The 20,761-nt window shown below is 34.5% G+C and overlaps 1 protein-coding gene across 34 annotated transcripts in view; it reads right to left on the bottom strand.

Moving 5' to 3' along the window:
* HDAC9 (histone deacetylase 9) overlaps positions 1 to 20,761 on the bottom strand; it is a 1,049,458-nt gene that overhangs the window by 613,201 nt on the left and 415,496 nt on the right. For 18 of the 34 annotated variants that reach the window (XR_012512159.1, XM_074379585.1, XM_074379592.1 and 15 more), the window contains one exon: positions 13,351 to 13,413. Coding sequence is in view for 31 of the 34 variants with exons in the window: in XM_074379585.1 (XP_074235686.1) it covers positions 13,351 to 13,413 (63 nt within the window). In the remaining 3 variants the exon portion in view is untranslated. The other 16 variants (XM_074379591.1, XM_039472776.2, XM_074379590.1 and 13 more) reach the window with 14 other exon arrangements.

The raw sequence follows: 20,761 nt of genomic DNA, 5'->3' as shown, positions 1-20,761 counted from the left end.
TAAATAGTCACCGTGTAAAACAGAAAATTGAAATGTTCCAAAGAGAGTAATAAAAGGACTATGAGGATAGAGAGGGAAGGGAGAAAGAGGGAAAAACCACATGTAATTAGGAAAGTATTAATGTTACAGAGATAAGGGAAAATCAGTGATGGTGTCAAACATTGGGTAACATTTGTATTGGGCTTTGTAAAGGAATTTTCCCCAGTGATGGCCAGTTGGAATAGAGCATTAGGATATCTCAGAAGAAGGAAATACCTGTTAATTACTACATATAAGACATCAACAGTAACAGTAACAGATAAACAAGAAGCCTAGTTTTAAAAACACAGCTTTCAAGTATTCAGTAAATATTGACTGAGTGAGACAATCACTAGGGGGCAATTATTTTTCTCAAGCTACACTATGAATCCACAAAGCATGTTGGCCAGGACTTTGGCTCAGTCTCAGTCTACCCGAGGCTAGAAAAAAGCGTAGCTCGCAGTCTTCTCCAGGTTCCCCCACTTACCCACTGATAAAGGCTTCCCCATCCCTTCCACAAGGCAGAAGTAAGTAGAGATTAAAATAGCTCCTGAATAATTTCCGATCTATTCTAACTGTGCTTTGACTTAGACCAATTGGAATGTTGAGGGAAAACCCCATGAGGCAGCAAGCACGTGAGATAATCTGTCAGTCCCTCAAAAATGTTTGTCCAGCCTACTCTGTGTATCCACTGCTATTCCCTATTCACAAAGAATAAAGTGTGGGGGAAGTACCTCTTAGCTGTTTCTCCATTTTAAAAAAGGAGATCTGTCACCTTCATGAAATACTTCCTTATACAACTGTATTTTTTATAACAGTGTATCACAAATCTAGCCAGTTGCTAACCCAACAAAGACTATGTACGCTAAACATTTTGTTTGGAAGTAAGGATTTTCCAGCTGCCTAACAAAGGTGTGATTTGACCCATGATTTATCTGAATTAAATACCTGGCATGTTGTAGGTATACAATAAATGTCTATGTAATGAATACTGTACTTTATACCCCTTTAAAAACTGTGCAATACTATGCTGATGAGAAAATGTTCTAAGACTTCTAACTTCAGCTAGAGATGATACTCTGCTCCCCTTCTTTTGGGTTTCTGAGAAAAAGAAACTATTTGCTTCACTAAACTACTAGCAGTGACTCACACTGCTTGGGTAAGAAGTTTTAGCACAACTGACGGTAGAGTTGAGATGAGGGACAAAGATGAACCTTAGGAACAAGGAAAGGCAACAAGTTTTTAAAAAGCCTTCACTTCAAGTCAATAATATGAATACAAGAGAGAGTCAACTGATTCGAGATCTCTTGAAAAACAGAGAAAATCATGGCCAACAGCCTTTCTCTGGTTCCCTAACCTACCTAACGCTCAAGGCTTCCCCGTCCTTTCCAAGAAGCAGAGGTAACAATATTGAAACAGATCCAGAACCGCTCTTCCACTATTCTAACTGTGCTTCTGTTCTACTTGACTTAGACCAAATTAAATGTTGAAGGAAAATTTGGTTTTTTTGGAAAGATACCCTTTACAGCTTAGCATACTCAAAAGGCTTCACTTAACTACCTAGTAAATACTGCCTCTGCTACCATCAGTCACTTTCTATCCCACTGTCTTACTTTATTTCACCTTAGAACTAATTCCTATCTCAAGTAGCCTTAACTATCCATCTATGATTCCATTGAACAGTCAATCAACCATGTATCTCCTTGTTTTGTTTCACAGATGTATCTTCTGTGTCTAGAATAATACCCGTTATGTTGGTTGGTTCTTACATATTTTTGGGTGAAAAAATGAATAGATCAATGATGCTTTCACCTCAGTTACCAAAGCTTCAAACAATTTCACCTCCCAAAATCTTTAACCTGCTCATTAAGAGTGGTCAGGATGCAACAAGTTATGTTGTTCCTTCAATTGCTTCCACTTCCACTCTCAAAATGTATTTTCATCTTGACTTCTTTTAAGATACACTTCAATTACTGTGTTTCCTATTTTTGTCTTTAATTTTAGAAATTCCTAATGGTCAGCATATGCCTTATAGCAAGCAAAAATGCAAAACATATTTACCTTTTAAAAACTTAATATGGTGTTTCTGTAAATAATATTATTCAGTATATAATTAATGATAAAATTATGAATATTCTGAAGAACTTTATAAGTTATCCACTCTATAGCATTTGGCAAACCCATAACATAAAATGCACTAACATCCATTTTAACATTTTTATCATTTAGGAACAATGAGTTAATAGTCAAGAAATATAAAATGCAAATGTAACATTAAAACAATTCTAATTTTAGAGCAAAGTATCAATTGCTAAGGTTTGAATTAAGCACAAAATTAAAGTAAATTGAGAGAACATTTCTCAAATGTAAAACTGCATATATTACTGTGTATGAGACTTGCTGGGAACATCAAAAGGTAGTAATACCCAAACAACAAGCAGAGGCTTAAACTTACCTTTCTCATATGCTGAGAATTTTATCTCATCTGTTTAAATCAGTAACTTACATTAGTGCATCATAATGACAATATCTTGTATAGCTATATTTTTATATTGTGGTAATAGAGCTAGAACCATAGGTGTTATTTATTAAAATCCATTCATGAGGTATACTCACCTTTTCCCCATAACTTATGGTTAAACTGTATATTTATTTTGGTTGTAATAGTCAATTATTTTTCATAAATCAACTCGTAAACCCAACCTTCACAGATTAAAAAAAAAACTCTAAATCTTTTGTAGAAATTGAATAGAATTTAGGTTTCCTAGATTTTAGAAAGTGATACATATATACTTTTAATAACAGAATCATTCTTACAAAGTGAAAAAAGAAAACAGTATCTGTGTGTAATGCCATATTCACCAGAAGGGTCAACAGCCCCAAGGAGCTCTGTTTATGAGCGATATTAACACCAAACAGAGAGCTTAGCAATGTCTGTTTCTAAAAATAAACCCTGTGTGTCTCTTGTTGTCATGATCAACCAGAGTCCTGTGTGCTCTGAGACAGCAGCAAGGCCGCCTCTTTGCCTTTCCATAAGCATTGTACATTATTACCCAAAGCTCTCCCTTTTCTCTCAAGGTGGCAGAGATAAAAAGAATGCTGCAATCACCCTAAGCACACATTTAAAGATTATTGCCCCTTAAGCAGACAGTTATCATGTTATTTTGGCAGCAGGAAGGAATCTGTGGTTTCACTTGAATGTTATTCTTCTTTATTTAAACTACTAGAAATAACCCAAAAATGACAGAATGCTCTTTCTATAAATAATCATTCCAGTGTAGAGTTATATTAGGAGGTAACTCATACGGCATGATAACGCCTAACAAGCTAATCTTAGACCTGCGATGCCGTAAGATAGAAATACCGAGGCTAAGAATAACTGACCCAAAGGAGTCAGCCTGCTAAACAGAGGCACAGACATGTGGACATCTGCAGGTTTTAATGCATTTAATGATCTTCTGAAAGCTTCTTTCCCCTAGGAAGGCAATAAATTATGTCAATCGTTAACGTGATAATCAATAATGCTTTTACAATGTATTGATTCCTGAAGATGACTCAAGAGTCTCATAGCAAATAAGATTATAAAAATGACATGATGGAAAGCATAGGGTGGGCCTTGCATAATTGGATTAGTGGTAATAGGTAAATTTTATGCTTAAGCCACCTATAAAACATCCAATATTCTTCCAATAAAGTCAAATGTAACTCAAGATAAAGTAAAATGTAGTATCATGATAGTACATATGAACACTGCCATCCAGTTTTCACCTAAAATGTCCAAATTGGACACAAATTAGACAGACATGTATTCAAAATAAGTAGAAACTGAATTTTGTTAGCTAGATCTTTATTTGGCTAGAGAATTTCCTACTGCATATTGAAATTAGGATCTGAGTGGTGATAATATAGACTTTATTAACCTTACATTTCCAGGTAAAGACCAAGGTGAAGATAATTCAAAGCTTTTGGTCAAAATAAGTGAACCTCATAGTGTTAACATTTCAAAAAAAATTACTTTCTCCTGCCAAAATACACTGATAATAATTTGCTATTTTGAAGTGGGGCTAACTTTACCCTCAGGATCTGTGTATCATGAACACTGGGAAACAGACGCCAAATGCATTGGGAATGTTGCTTCTGTCCAGAGCATCTGCTCTAAGGAAAAGAGCACTCTCAGAGAAGCTTCGTTTCCTTAAGCTCCTCTCAGCCCTGGATAATGCTCACTTCCTCGAATTTAATTATCTAGCACTGAGAACATGAAGTAAGGATCTTCCAGATAGACTTTCAACATAGTTGCCTATTTGTACCTTAAACCTCCCAGGATTAAGAAGTCTGCCTAGACATTTGTTTATAAATACATAAATGTATCCACATTTTTAGTACCAAGCAGATCTGAATAAAATTATCCTACGCTAAATTTTTTTGTGAGAAAAAACGGCAGGATGTTAAACATGACCCTGCCATTTTCTACCTACAGTAACCATCAGTAAATATCTTACCTCTCTGAATGTATTTCCTCAACTCTAAAATACCAATACTGCTGCAACAACTACTGCCTCATTAAACTGTGGTATTAAATGATAAAGTGATACACATAGAAACTTTTGAAACATTAGCCATTGTGTCAATAATAAGAAAAATGACATAAAAATTTTTGAAAAAATATGCTTACAATCACTGATCTCTAAAACTGGAACTAAGCCAAGAGTGGTGGCTCATGCCTTTAATACCAGCACGTTGGAAGGCCAAGGCAGGCAGATCACTTGAGGTCAGGAGTTCAAGACCAGCCTGGCCAATATAGTGAAACCCCATCTCTACTAAAAATACAAAAATTAGCCCGGCATGGTGGCATGTGCCTGTAATCCCAGCTACTTGGGAGGCTTAGGCAGGAGAATCACTTGAACGGGGAGGTGGATGTTAAAATGACCCAAGATCATATCACTGCACTCCAGCCCGGATGATAGAGTAAGACTATGTCTCAAAAAAAACAAAACAAAATAAAATAAAATAATTAAAATAAAATAAAATAATTAAAATAAAATAAAATTAGAACTAAATAACTAGAAGATCAGAGTGGAGTATGACAGAAAAAAAAACAAAAATGAATGGTGATAACTTTCTAACTTAAAATGAATCATTCCTAATATAAAAATCACGTACTTAAAATACCCCTTTGAATTTTGATTTTGAGCATATTTCAAAAGCATCATCAAGAATAAAGTTAATATAGTGCTTAACTCACCAACAGCTTTTTCTCATTCACCCTAAGTGGAGTTCCCTGAAAACTTTCTGAGTAAACATGTTTTTACTAATGCAAGAACTCCTAAGCTATGATGTTATTTAATGAAAACTCAATGAAATTTTCTTATTTTTTGTTTTCGGGATTTTAGGGGGGTTATTTTGTTTTTAATATCAAGTTTCGAATTTTGAAACAACTTCATGACATTCTCATTTGAACCCAGTTTGGAAGTGTCATGCCTTAGACGTTCACCAAAATGTACCTCAAGCAAATTGAAAATAACATCCACATGGCTGCAACTGGGTCAATAATGAATATACATTATGAATTTAAAAGTTTCTGATACAAGTGGTGAACCATAAGGAGAAGCAGGAAAATAAAGTCGTGGGTATTTCCAACCTTACCAGCATGCAAAAAGTTTAATCGTAAGTAAATGACTAGTTACACTCTGTGGTTTGGTAAATTTCTTTCTTCCTTAAAAGTGGTTTTCAATGGATTTAATTATCGGGTATTTAAGAAACATTATGCACAAAAAGCCCATCACTGATTTTACTGTGGAAAAGTTAACATTATGATAATGAATGGAAAATATATTCTTATAAAAACGTAAGAATTACTTATTCTTACATTCATGAATCATAGCAACTTAGAGTAAACCTAAACATAATGTTCTCTGATAACACTTGAAAGTGTATGTCGTTTAGTGTTGTGAAAAATATTGCTTAAATTAAATTTGTTTTGTGCAACTAACTTAGTTGAAGAAGAATGGAACTAGGAATACAAGGCATTTCCTCTTTCTTTGCTTCTTTTTTGTCAACTTTCTGGGAAAAGAAAAGGGGAAAACTGCCAACAGGAAGGACACTACATATCCCAAGCTAACCACTCACTTCAACTTCCTTTTAAAAACAGGGTGGACCATGGCACTGCGACACTGATTTGATGGGCATGCCAACATATTTCTGAATTTCTTTTAAAAGCTTCTTTTCTGAAGTCATTTTCATGGGCTTTTATTTCAATTAAATTACTTTCAAAGCATTCAAATTCAGAAAAATAATGTTAAAATGTCGTTATCATTCCATATTGTAAAAATTGTTCATTATTCTTAAAATGTAATACTTATGACAAACTCCTGGCACAGACACTGCATTTTGAGTATTTTAAAGATAATCCTCCTTTCATGTATTAAAAACAATTCATACATTATTACTTCTCCAAAAATTTTTTATGTGCCTCCTTTAAGGCAACATTAAAGAAATATTGTATTCAAGTTTATAATAAATGCTTGTAAGGCATGAGGCCACAATGTTGACTCTCCTCCCTTCAGAAAATATCATTAATAGCCTAGAGAGATCCAGTTTCTTCCACAATTACTTCAGTCCCTTTATTAGGGAGCTTCTTCTAACAACAGACCGTACTAAGAAAGGCAATCTATTCAACATTAGTAAAAAACTGATATTCAATACTAGTAAAAAATACTTATTTTAGTATTTAAACATATATTATTTTCATGAAAAGAAAGTCAACATCCATAGTTCAATTGAAAGGGAAATTACAACCATATAGTCCACGTACTTTATTGTATTTGTGGAAAATGAAAAATAAACAAAATTGCAAAGAAGAAACTTCTAATCACCAATATACACACTGTAGTAAATACTGCTGGTGTCTAGCTAAATATTCTTCCTGCTTCTTTGTTCTTCCCAACAGAAACGAGCAGTTTTAGGTATCCCACTTCCACAGCTCAGTCATGGGCCCCACACTCTACTCAAAAACAATTTTTAAAAAAGGCAGGTGATGCTATTCTGGCCAATATATTATAAAAGATGATTTGCTGAAGAAGTTCTGGGTAAGAGTTCTTTCCTTTAAAAGAGATGCCAAGAAGGCAAAGTTTCCCTTCTTTGTCTCTGGAATTTGCTGTGCGTAAATATACATGACGCCTGGAACTGCTACAAATCTGTTTGCGACCAGCCATTGGAGGATCCAACCTTAGAATCACACCAACCAAGGCTAAGACCAGCAGAGTGGAACTATATGAAGGATCTGAAGGCTGCTGCCATTTTTGACCACCTGGCACTGCCTAACCACCCAACTATTTCATTACCTGTCCTGCTCGTTTATCATTCTGACTACAGTCTTCTTTTATCTGCAGGAGAAAACAACCTAACTAACATACCTGCTACTTACAATTAATCACTGTTAGTATTCTGGCATAGTAGCGTTGTGTGGGAGTGTGTAGGAAACACTTCTCACAGGGTATGTAATTATTATAAAAATTCATACACTGCAAAAAGGTATGATGCTAAAAGAAAAGACCACTCTTCTTCACCAAACACAGCACAGCATCTTTCCTGATTTCTTCCTATCTTTATATGAATTCTTCAAGAGATAGATGGATACGTTTTAAAAATTACAAAAATAAGAACATATCACCGATGTTATTTTTATTTTTAAAAACTGAAATCAACTTAACTGAATTTAAATTTAACTGAATTTAGCAGACTTAAAACTGAAGTTGAAGGAACTATAAATGAACTAAATACTTCCTTAACATAAGAGATACTATTTCCAAGAAGACCTCCCTAAGGTTAAATAAACTTTTTAAAAATCAGTGCTTTGAATCTTTAAGTATGTGTTTCTATTTTAAGCAGCAGGGAGTCTGTCCCTGTTCAGAAAAAGAAGGATATTAGCATTTCTCATATCCTTCCATCTCACCTCCAACACCTCACACTGGTCAGCTTTATTAATATTTTTACATTGCCCTACTTTATAATATGTGCTTTCCACCCTGTAAAAACACAATAGTTGTTTAAATGCATTCAGTGCTCCCTCATTACTTTGATAATGTTTTCTCTACTTCTCAATTTAGTTTTTTGTTTGTTTTAAGTTCATCTCTTCATTGTGTGGCTTTCACTGTCAAGCAGTCTCTTTCATGTTTGAGAATTTCTACCTTGTCTATGTTTTTTTTTTATTTTAATAACATTTGGCTAAGTGTCACATTGACTTGCACTTTTTGTAGAACTTTCGAGACTTTTTTCTTTATTGTCTTTAGATATTGTTTGCAGCATACATATGATAAGCCTTCTGAGTCTCTTCTTCCATAGGCTCCACTGTACCTACCAGAACTCCTGAGGAATTATTTACCATTTAGCATTTGCTAGCCCAATTAGGATATGACTCTGCTGAGCATTTGCATCCAGTTTTCCAAAAGATGAAGAGGTCTTTCAATGTGCAAATTAATTTTTTTTCTTTTTCAGTGAATTACTTTTCTTCATTTTGCAAAATTACCTTCTGTTTCATTGTTTTGGAATATCAACTTCTGGACACAAATAATCTTTTTAGATTATCTTTGTCTTTAAAATTTACAGACTTTTCTCTAATTGCATTAACCCATTTTCCTTTTTCATTCACTCTGAGTTTTTCAAAACTTTCATCTTTATGTGTAAAGATTTTCACCTGACCTATTCTGTTTTCTTCTATTTATAATGAATATTTTTTCTATAATCATTACGATTTTCCATTTTTAATTCATTTCCTGAGACCTAGATCTCCTTTCTCATTTCATTCTCTTACCATTTCACCTTTGAGCTTTTCTTTTATAAAATTTATGTTTTTATTAAGGTTCTCTATTTGTGGGAAGCAATACTTAGACAACTAATTCCATGGGTTCAATGAGTTGATGTTTCTCCTTCGTAGAAGCTCTAAGGTTAGTTGGTGAGACATCTATCACTCCAAAGAGCTATGGATCAATCATTCTCCCAGTTTAGTGTGCTGCTCTCAAGTCTTCATTTCTACTATTTCTCAGTCACGAGAGAAAACAATAACAACCCTAAAAAGGCGAGGATTCAGTTTGCTTCTCTCCTGATTTGGGAATGTTAGTGAGAATTATCAGGAACTGGTCAACTTGCCAGTAAAATTCTAAGTCAGCCCAGGAGACAGGTCTCTCTGTTATGATCAAAGAACCTCCACTTCCATTTTTTTTCCCTTGGTTGTTAATCTCTGCGGTCTATTGCATTAGGTTCTATCATTTTCTTTATTCAGATACTGTTGAATATATTGGGTGGCAGAGGTGCAAGGGGTGTTTGTTGGCTGACATGCTGTTTTGAGCTCACTTTATTATTTACCAGTAGTGAGAAATTATGAAGTAAATTTTTAAAATCTCTCATCTCCAAAATCAAAATCATCATTTAGAATATTTTTTGAATTCAGAATTTGGATTTATTTTCACCTCCTAAGGGGTTTTATTGGATGTTCCTACTTAATGGACATACAATAATTATGCCTGTTTCATCCTTAGAAATATAAAATACTCATTCTTGTCCCCATTCTCAATGAGCCTATTTGTAACTATATTTCTGATTGATACCTATCAACTCTCTCGATTGTTAACAGATTTCCAAGTGAAGATAACCTGAGTTAGAGAACGGCAAAACAGTAATTATGGGGAATACCAGAAGTGATTCTTGACATGACAGGAACATTTTACAGACTTACATTTTCATAATTAGATTCTGCTTTTCAAGTAGACATAAGTGACGTGACTACTGAATCTAAAATGCTTCCTTCCCCTCAACACCACATACCAAGGAACAAAGGATTCAAAAAGGGTGAAGACATATAAAATAATTTTAGGATTTCAATTTAAATGTTTTTCTTTTATACCCTAAAATAAGAATAGATGGCCAAAATAGGAGTTTTCCTTATTGTAAATATATCTTACATCACTTCTGTACAACCTCTAGGAAATTCCTTTGTAATAATTGTTCCAATATTATCTGGCCAGCTCTGCCGCCTAACATGTTAAATAAGATGCCTGGCAACGGGAGAATACCCCTAATCCTGCCAGCTCCTGCAGAGTGACCCGAGTCAGTATTTGCACATGCTTCAGTTTCTGCCACAGTTATCACTTACACTGGCCCACACAAGCCACAAAAGTAGGGATGTACTTGGCATAATGTGTCACTCTTACTGAATTCTAAGATCTAATATTATAGAACTTTAAACTAACATATATTAGTACAATATTATAGAATCTGGTTCTACCAAAGATGGTTAGCCTGGCTGAGTCAGTATCAGGAAAACACAGAACCATAAAAAACACTTGTATTCCAATAGTATATAAAGAGTACTGAACAAAAACCATCTATATTAGTGCATAATATGCAATATAACTAGAACAACAAATGGGAACTCTAAAGCAATTGCTAAGGAAATTACACAGCAGAACCAATGTTTTAAAAATAATTTCAAGAAATCTGCCATTGGGGTTCACTGTTCAATCACATACTGTGCAACTTCCTTGCCTTTATTACATAATGAGACATTTCACAGAACACACACACACTAACCACTCTGACCTATAGTAATAATCTGCATAAGGAAAAATCTTAACTCTTATCAGACCAAGATGAAAAAAGAAATAGTTGATTTATAAGATAACTAAAGAAAATTGATTATCAAAACAAACAATCATTTCCTCCCATGTGACCTACAATGTAACTTATTTGGCTTGCTCTGCAAGATAGAACATAGCATTGAAAAGCCAGGATCCTAGGTTCATTCACTAAAAACAACAATAATAATGAGTATAGCTTTTAAAGGCATATTGACACATTTGAACCTCACAAGAATGCTAAGAGACAAGCAGAAGGACATCATTTTTCTTCAGTTTGAAGACAAGTAAAAAAATCAGTACACAATTGGCTAGCAGCGGAGCTCATGCTAGAGTACAGAGCGTCTGACTCCTAAAACAGTGCTCTCTCCACTCCTCTTCACTGCTGCCAGGCATCCTTTCTCTCCTTCAAATCCAAAGACTCTCTCTACTTCTAAGCCTATGAATCATATGCAGACCACTGGTCCAAAAGGGAGCTGCACAAGATTTGTAGCTAAATAAAGACAAACACATCCCTAATTTAGCTGTTAACTCAAAGGACAAACCCTACTGATAGTGGTTCATCAGCATCACCATCCGTTTCCTAGCTCGACAGCGATAGATCTCAGTTTACTGAAGGTTAAAATAGGTAAAGAGATTTTAAAAACCTCAGTGCCCACGCTGTCCCCCACACCAATTAAATCAGAAATTCTGGGAGTGAAATCTCGGTATCATATTTTGTAAAGAGCTACTGGTGAGTCCATCTTTGAGAACCAGTGCCTCATAGGAAATATATAATAAAGACTAGGCAAATTAAATTTAAGAACATGTATGAAATATATGCTATGGTAGGAAGAATGCAATTGTTTTTATGCTTAATATTTTTAAAAATAAATAGTACTTAGTGATTATGTGTTTATACCAGACAAGTTTGGGAGTTGATGTTAACCTATATCACCTTTCATTTAATAGCTGGTGCTTAAAGGTTGCTTCTTGTAGAACTGGCAAAAGCATGGACAGCCTGAAGCACTTTCCTGTCTGAAAATCTTATTGCTTTGTATACAAACCACGAAATGCTAGGAAAATGACCATCTCTACTGAAATAGGTGTAAAGTTGTGTGTGATTATCAAAGATATGGAGAAAAAAAATCCAAAGCTTACAAACACCTGTAGCCAGCCTCAGAGTCAGCAGACACTTGCTACTTGGAAGGCATACATGTTTCTACCATATGAAAGAAATCTCAAACTTGAAACACAGATGTGAGGACTAAACGGATAAAGCTCAGTACTGAAAAGATTTCTAAAACAGTTATTTTCAAAGAGTTCATCCATATTTTAAAAATAAAATGCTAAGTTAAATGACCAGTCCCATTAGAGACATACCTGCTAAACCCTTGCGGACACCTTGTCAGCTTTGCAGCTACAAGAATAAATGGTACTGAAATTCTGGTAGGTTTGCTTTTGTTAAAAAGGCACTACTCATTAGCATAATTCCTGTCACTTAAGTGTATAAATACCAAATTGTGCAAAATTGATATTTTATTGTGATTCCATGAGAAGACTGGGTCAACAGAAGCTTTGACCTTAAAAACATCATAACTAACCAAGGTTTAAAGAAAACTAGCTTTAAACATAGATCCCCATATGGGAAGGTGTATTAACACCAAAACAGACATCATGCCAACCTGTGGAGTATTTCTTTCACACCTAGCTCTACAAAGTAAACACTGCTTTATATGGCATTCTTATCATGGAAATCTAGGCAGTGATCTATAATTACAATTAAGCCCACATGGGAAGTGGGATCTAAGTGAGAACTTTAAGCCAATTTTAGGTTGAAACATTCGGAAGGGAACAGAAACAAAGAGTTCCCAAAGCTTTAGGAAATAGCCATAGGAAATAAATATGAAAGGCAATTATTACAAGTAAGTGATATCGCCTGGAGAGTATATTCATTTAGTAAGTATAAATCGACAAGGCTGACAAGCTCCATCTCCCACCAGCTCATCCAGTAGAAACTAGAAATTAGAATCTGTTCCTATTATCCTTTAAAATGCTGCACCTGCTTTTAACGCATTTACATGTGTGTTATGCCATCACATCTGCCTGACAATGCTAGACTTCCCACATGTTTCTGAAGAAAATTAAAATAAGCATCTGCTAATAACAATTTTATTTCATCCTAAACAGTTTCATTTGGGGCTATTGAGAAAAAGGCACATGATGGAAAAAAGAAAACTACCTTTATAACTCTGTAGCAAACACATTTTAGAAGGTAGTCTGTAAATAGATGTGCTTCTGTAGGCACACAGAAAATAAAAAATCATCAGGCTAGCCGGGGTTAAAACAGAAGCCCCAATCTGAACTTACCTGATTTTTAAAGTCCTATTAGAATAGGCTTATAATCAGTACAGATCTCCTTTTTCTAGTCGCATAGTAAAGGTGAAAACACCTCCAACTACATTTTACTTATCTCAGTCTCATCTTTCATCAGAAGCAATAGCTGGCAATTTCATTCAGAAGCTGCTGTCCCTAAGCAGACAGAATATGCACAGAAACAGTAATGGAAGGGATCTAAGTTAAACCCTACAGACGCACCAAGAAAATAGCAACATCAACACGAAAAAGCAGCAATTTCCTTAAGAGAGGTGCTTTTCTTAGCTGCATTTCCCAAGCCAGCCTCCTTTCAAACCTAAAACATCTCAGTTATGAAAGAGGATCTTACCTGAGCTGATCATACTGTGCATTCTTTGCTGAGCCAAGAGCTGCTCTCGTCCAGCCACCCCATCTGAGGAAAAACAGGAGTCACTCTCGTAAATTGTTTGCAGCATAATCCAGTCACTCTTACTTCAGCTACATGAAACATTCATCACTGCTCAGTGCACCGGCCCCAGGAGCTACCCTCGCTGGTTCTCCCTCCTCCCTGAGGAGAAGCAGCAGAGGATCAACTTTGACAATGATTTCCTTTCTGCTCAGATGGACATCCACTTTTTTTAAAAAGACCTGGACACTTTTCCCATGTTACCAACCTGTGTGCAAAGCAGAAAGGACAGAGTGGATACTATAGCTCTCTGGAGTTTAGGTTATCCAGGAAACTACAAGCAGGTGGGAAATAGGAACGTGCTTCGGGGTTATTTCTTTGTCAGAATAAGTAGAAAATTATTAAGTCTACCCACGAGAAAAAGAAACCAATTAAACCTGGCTTATAGTTCTTCAGGCTGCTAGGGTTTTGTTGCAAAAACCCTCAGTCCTGCAAGTGGCTCCAGCCGGTGCCCTTCTCCTATCTGCGTCTGTGCTTCTCTTCCCCCTTTCTCAGTCTCTCTCAGCTCAAGTTGGCTAAAGCAAGTGATAATCTATTTGCATATGAATCAACAACAGCATGGCCCACAGGCACAGAAATAGAACAATGGTCGGCCTGAGCCAAAAATAGGTCAAGCATGGCCGAGTGATTGGAGCCTGCATTAATGCATTTAAAAATACCCCAGCAAACCCAGCTGTCCAGCCTCTATCTTTCAAACCATAATTCTCTATTGCAGGGCCTTAAAAGCAATTAACTCTTTCCTTCCTCGGAGCTTGCTTTACACACTGTGTTTCCATACTGGCGATTTGCTTCCAAAGGAAGGAAGGCAAGAGAAAAAATTAAGAATCATAATTCTAAGAGGGCAAATGCACATACATTTCATTTTATTTTATTTTTGTAGTATGTGTTTTTGGAAGAGAGAGGAGAGAAGTGCAGAGCTCTGTATTGGTTCTAAAATAATACTGGAAGCTTTTGCTCATAATGTGGTTTCTGCCTCACCCACGCACAGCAATCCTGGTGTTCTATTTTTGTTGCCTGTTTCTCAGGCTACACTGCAGTTGGCTGTACCACTAGAAGCTTTTCTGCCTTCTAGTTTCAGGACTAACAGGAGATTTAGTAGAGGTAGTTTTGGAAAGCAAGCACACCCCAGAATAAAATTTTTATGAAGGGCCTTGATTTTTTTACTTGCTATTTGTCCAAGATAATTGTCCGTTTCTTATCTTAGTACCACCTATGAATTGTATTGCACCCATGTAGTTTGTACTCTATCTACAAACAAAACAAAACAAAACACAAAACTATGGCTTATATGTGAAAATTTCCCCTCTCATCCTCTCAGACTAAATTCAATTTACTTGCAAAAGGAGAAGAAAATACTCTTGACTTCTTATGAATACAGAATTTCTAAGCATATGCACCTGTTGATGGAGAAATTAACATGGTTATTACCCAACTATGACTGTTCTGCATTCAACTATGCATTGGTTGCCCGAAATATGAACCTCTTAACTTTTCTGTAGAAATACCATTTATGATAGTCAGTAGATTTCCAGACACATTGTGGCATTCAGCTATACAGTACAGTAGATAGTATCAGAGTTTTATAGTCTCTGGTGCACATTTATATCATTTCTATATAAGAGATAAATTTTACATTCCAAAGTAGGATCCTAGCATCTTGTCACTTCCAAGAGCAAACCCAAAAGTGATAATCTGCTAGTCATGGAAGCTCTTTTCTCTTTTCTAAACTAAATCAGCGAGGAAAATGTAAGTCTAAGGCAACAGAAGCAAAAGGGAAAAGAGGAAAAATCAGATTATTTCAAGATTCCCAGAACAATCTGACGGAAGAGGGATCTTGGTTAACTACAGAGTATGAAGTCAGAGGAAGCACACAAGAGGACACAGAGTTTTGACAAAAGGGAAGAAATAAATATGTTAAATCATTCATCACATAATCCACTGCTGAACTCCTCGTTTCACAGATTAATTTCCACTAAATACTTCCTGAAAAATTATATTTGAACAGATAAATTACAATGTTCTAAAAATGTGTATTCCAAACTGCATTTTACTTAAGCTACACAACAAAATCTTTTGTTCTTATCAGTGAAAAAAAAAAAGATCTGATTCCATCTGATATTACAAATAAACTTCTGATTAAGAAATTCACATGCAAAATTCAAAGATTAGAAACAGTGTGGACCTAACAATTTTCTCTGAGGATGATGTATTGATGTAGTAACTATCATCACATTTTATACCTGGGAGGAAATTTAGAGATAAAATTAAAAAATTAGAGATAGTAAATCTCAGTTTGCAAACTCTGCCTCATGATGTTGGGTCCCTGGGAGTCACCTAAGTTTCCTCAAAAGATTCTCCTTGGAACCAGGAGAGCTCCACTTTTACCTGTTTACATTTGGAGATTTAAGATTTCTTTGGAACAACTTTTTTTTTTTTTAATTTGGCAAAACTTCTATTTAAAGAACATTTTTAAAATTGAGGTATATTTGACAAACCAAACAAGATTCTTTATATTTTAGCGGTACAATTTGATTTGATATACCTACACCTTGTGAAATAATTATCATAATCAAGCTATAAATCCATCACCTCTGCTAGTTAGTTACCTTTTTTTTTTTTTTGTGGTGAGATCAGAACAAGAACTTCTTATATTAAGAAAAACAGTAATTGAAATTCGCTCATGAAACTAAGGAGACTTGATTACACAAGAATTCACTATTGGAGTCAAGATTTAAAGAGAGTCGCTTAAGGAAATACAGGTAATTAATACTAACCAAGTAGATCTAGCATTTATATTATCCAGTTTCCCATCTTGTACTTTACCAAAATGATACAAATCATTATCTGAAATATTCTGAATAAAATTTAATATGATCTACTGATGAAAAATCTGTTTCAGAGTGATTTTTAATAGAATACAAAAAATTATGATGAACATACAAGAAGGATAATAAAATCACAGTATTGATATAATATGCCTATTCATCTTTTGTCTTTTTAAGTTTAGATTACACCTTCAAATCACAACTGATTTTTTTAAAAAGGATCTCTGAGCTTTTATAATCATAAACAAAAAATACAATAAAATTCCAGAAGACCGAGTTAGTAATTACCCTAGTTCTCAAAGGTTTCAGGAAGGTCATTCCATATAAAATAGTATAAATAATGTGTCTTCTTCATTTTGACCATAATTTAACATGAGATTTATTCACATTTCATCCCAGCATTCTTGTAGCATGTTTTTCCATTAGCCATTTTCTCTTTAACTCTTGAGAATGAAAAAATATTTTACACTGAAAAGACATTGGATATTTAAAAAAAAAAAAACAAAAAAAAAAAAACACTTGTTTCTGAGAAGAAAAATGGGTATCATTAAAACAACCATCAACTATATAGATTACCATATTTCTATTATTAAGAATGTTTAGTTAATTCTTCTTGCATCATCTCAACAATCCTAGTAAAGAAATGTAACTGTTTCTTTTGGGGTATTTATAAAACTACATTTGACTAATTTGGAGGAAGAAGACAATTGTTCTATTACAAGAACTGTAAGAAGCTAATACAAATGTCAGGCTAGATTAGACGGGTAGTTTAAAAATTTTCAATATAATAAATTCAAATTCAATAAAATAAGTATTTATTGGAAATCTATCTAAACATTATATTTTATATACATATTAGTCAAAGAAAAAGGTAAAAAAAGAACAAGGGTCAAAAAAATACAGGTTCTCAATTTAATAGTAAATGAGAGTGGAAATTGAATCCTAATGTAAAATGTTATTTCAAAGTTATCATAATCCCATTTCTTTTTATGCAGACATATAGGCAAAAAAAAGTATTAAAAACCTGTATGGCACCAAAATATTTCCAGATATATGCTCAGACCTCTAGCTCACAGTGACCTTTTCTAAAATGGATTTGGATCATAATCCTGAAAGACACAATCCCACGTACCATAATCCTGAATGTTGAAATCTGAAAATATTTTTTAAAATCCCAAAAGTCTAAATCCCTTAGGTCTAAAATCTCTCATGTCTACAATCCTGAAAATGACAATTTCAAAATATTAAAATCTTGAATATGAAATCTTGAAAGATGAATTCTGGGGAAGGGATTAGTTTTTGGTCACTTGCAGGATGATTCCATCGTGTTAGTTGCATCATGTTAGGCAGTTGTTATGGTCTTTATTTGGAAATTAAGTATGGTTAAGGAGATACTTACAGGAGCCAAGTTGTCAAGGGGTGGACCTGTGGATTCAATTTTAAAGATCAATTTGACTGGATTAAATTCTTAGAACCTATTAAGGTTCTAAGAATAAAGCATTTTTTGGGGTGTGTCTGTGAGGGTGCTTCCAGATGATATTAGTGTGCGAGTTTGAATGGATTAGGTGGAGAAGATCTCCCCTCAGTGTTGTTAGGCACCATCTGATCCACCAGGAGCCCTGATGGAACAAACACAGGAGAATGAGGGCAGACTTCTCTACGAATGACTTGGACATCAGAAATTTGACTCCACGAGAATTGCATTATCAGAATGTTGACTTTGCATATAAGCATTTTCCATACCCAAACATGTTGAAATTTCTTCAATAAATGAAGGAAATATTTTGTTATGTCTGCATTTGTAAAAGAAAATGTATCAGGATCTTGGCTCTTTGGATAACTATATATGTGTTGGTGACCCACAGCATTTTTTGATCCATCATGCCAAAATTTTAGCTTATTCATCATGGAATTTTAGATGACTACAGTTATAAAAAGCTGGGTGCACACAATCATCAACCACAGCGATATGCATTTATACATTTCCCTTTTTGACCTATTTCTTTATAAATACAGTTTGTCTGCTCATAACTGTTATACTGGGTATGACTGTTAGTATACCTGGGTGGTTTTGCTTGTAAAAATTTGTGCCATTATTTCCCATTTTACCATGTACAGTGTTTTGTTTTGTTTTTTATGTTTTTTAAATTAACCCCCTTTTAAATTGTAAATAAATATAATTTAAAGAATGTCTTATTATTTTTTACAGGATCATATTTTTATCTTTTGGGATCTCCACACCTGAAAGTATGAAGTTCAAGTTGTGTTTTTCTGGATTATAATAGACTTTTTTCTAAAATCGGTCTCAGTTGATAACTGGAAGCAAGCAAGGAAGGTAGTGTAACTCAATTTATTCTACCACAACAATATATCCTCAGATCATCTGTAATCAAGCAGAGACTTTTAATGTATTAACAAACCCTATGATTCTGGAATCTAAATGAAGTAAGATTTAAAATTTAATTACCTCAAATACTGAATCTGTGCTCTACAACTGTAGCATGCTGCAAATTACTGACCAGTAACTGGTGCTCCTCCACTTCACTCCCTCCCTCCCTCACTCAGTTACCTCTTCTGCCAACCTGTCATTCCTCAAACTATTGTTATAGCAATATAATCATATGCATTTGCCTACAGTCAGTGAGTTTGATTCCCTTATATCTCCAAGGAATAGGATGGAGAAGAAAGTACAGTGTACAAATTTTTGTCCTAACTGAAGACCTTATTTATGCGAATTTTCTATTTCTTAAAGGAACAGCATCAATTCTAATTGAATATGGGATACTCAACAAGTGATTTCTCCCCATTTAGAAAGCCTAATTAAATAACAAATGGTCTTCACACGAGGAAGTCTTCCTCATCTGAGGAAAGATTTTACAGCAGGTAAAGGGTCTAAGAAATCATGTCTGCATTAAAATTTCAGGGAGACTTATATGTGAAAGCAGAACAAATCAATGACAATAAAAGCTTTAGAATCATAGGCCTTACACTGATTGAAAATAATTTCTTTCCTAACTCTTCCCTTCAAATGGGATGTATTGAGCCACGATTTATTCTATTTTTAGAGGATTACAGATGATCAAAATCACACGGACACTTGCTAGAAGTGCCATTTATTGGTTCCTACCCCAAAACTACAAAGTCAGAATCTCTGTAAGGAATCTGTATGTTAACTGGCCCTCCAAGTAATTCTGATGCACAATAAAGTTTGAGAACCACAAGATGAGATCATCCTTTCCAAAGCAGGAATTGCATGGCAAAAATATAAAAGAATAATTGGTGTGATTTCAAATTAGCCAATATTTTTAGAGAACAATTTTTTAACATGAAATTAGACTAGGTAAGGTGAGGTAAGAACAAGGCCATTATTATTCGGAGTATGAAAGACTAATGTGGATTGTTCAGAAAGGGATCCTCTAGCTTGCAAACGAGAGCAGCACTGTACTCTTAAGGTGATGGGCATGTGTGCACGGCTTTTTCCTGCTCAGCCACTTTGTTCCAGGTTCTGTTTTTCCTATTTGCCAGTTGCACATCAGCCCCTCTCTGCAGAGCTCAAGGCAGCCAGAAGAGGAGGAGAAATCAATATGGCCCTGTACAGTCCTGTAATTAGAGACAAGTAAAACTTGTCTTTTGATAGAATCAAGGGAAGTTTATTTTTTTATGTTTTTATTTTTTAAAATGGTCTTTTGACAGAATCAAGGTAAGTTTATTTTTTTCTATGAAAGTGAGTTATTTCATATATTGAATATCAACTATTTCACAGCCACAGTGCAAGCCCTGAATATATAAATGTACACAAGAATGACACTGTCTCTACTTTCATGGAATTTTCAGTTTTAGAAGCAATACAGTCAAGGTGATTACTATACAGTTTGATAAGAAACTCTATAACTAAATTTTGTTCAAATCTTCCCTGAATTTTAATTTATAACCATGGATTCAAAATAATAAATCTTTCAGGATTGTTATGGGAATGACAGAGAATTATATAATACCTGGCAAACAGATATTCAATAAGTACTATTATTAATATAGCTGGTTATAAAAATACCCTTCTTTGGACCTTTAATTCATGGTTATTAAAATAGTGAAAGGCTGTTACTCATCTATTTTTCTAAGAAACTGTATAAATTCTAAAGGAAGTTACATAATTGATTAAATGTTGAATTATTTACTCAGAGCTATAAAAAGTTGCATGTATCAATTTGAAAAGATAGTCCATTTTGCTTTCTGCTGTATCGCCAGAGCTTAGCATAATGTCTGGCACGTAGAATGTCACTCAATAAATATTTCTGCAATGAATAAATGATTCCTTCTTCAGATGAACCTATTAAGTGACTACTGATCTTGAGTAAATCACTAATATACCATTCAATCTCTAATATTTCATTGTTATTCATTTTATATAGTTTCTTATTAAAGTATCAATAATAAAAATAAATCATAGTCAAAAGCTAAGTATATAAATGAATAAAGAATCTCACTGAAAG

Source organism: Saimiri boliviensis, chromosome 10 (assembly GCF_048565385.1).
Source record: "Saimiri boliviensis isolate mSaiBol1 chromosome 10, mSaiBol1.pri, whole genome shotgun sequence".
NCBI lineage: Eukaryota > Metazoa > Chordata > Mammalia > Primates > Cebidae > Saimiri > Saimiri boliviensis.
The sequence above is the reverse complement of the archived record's forward strand: the minus strand, read 5'-3'. Positions and strand labels throughout refer to the sequence as shown.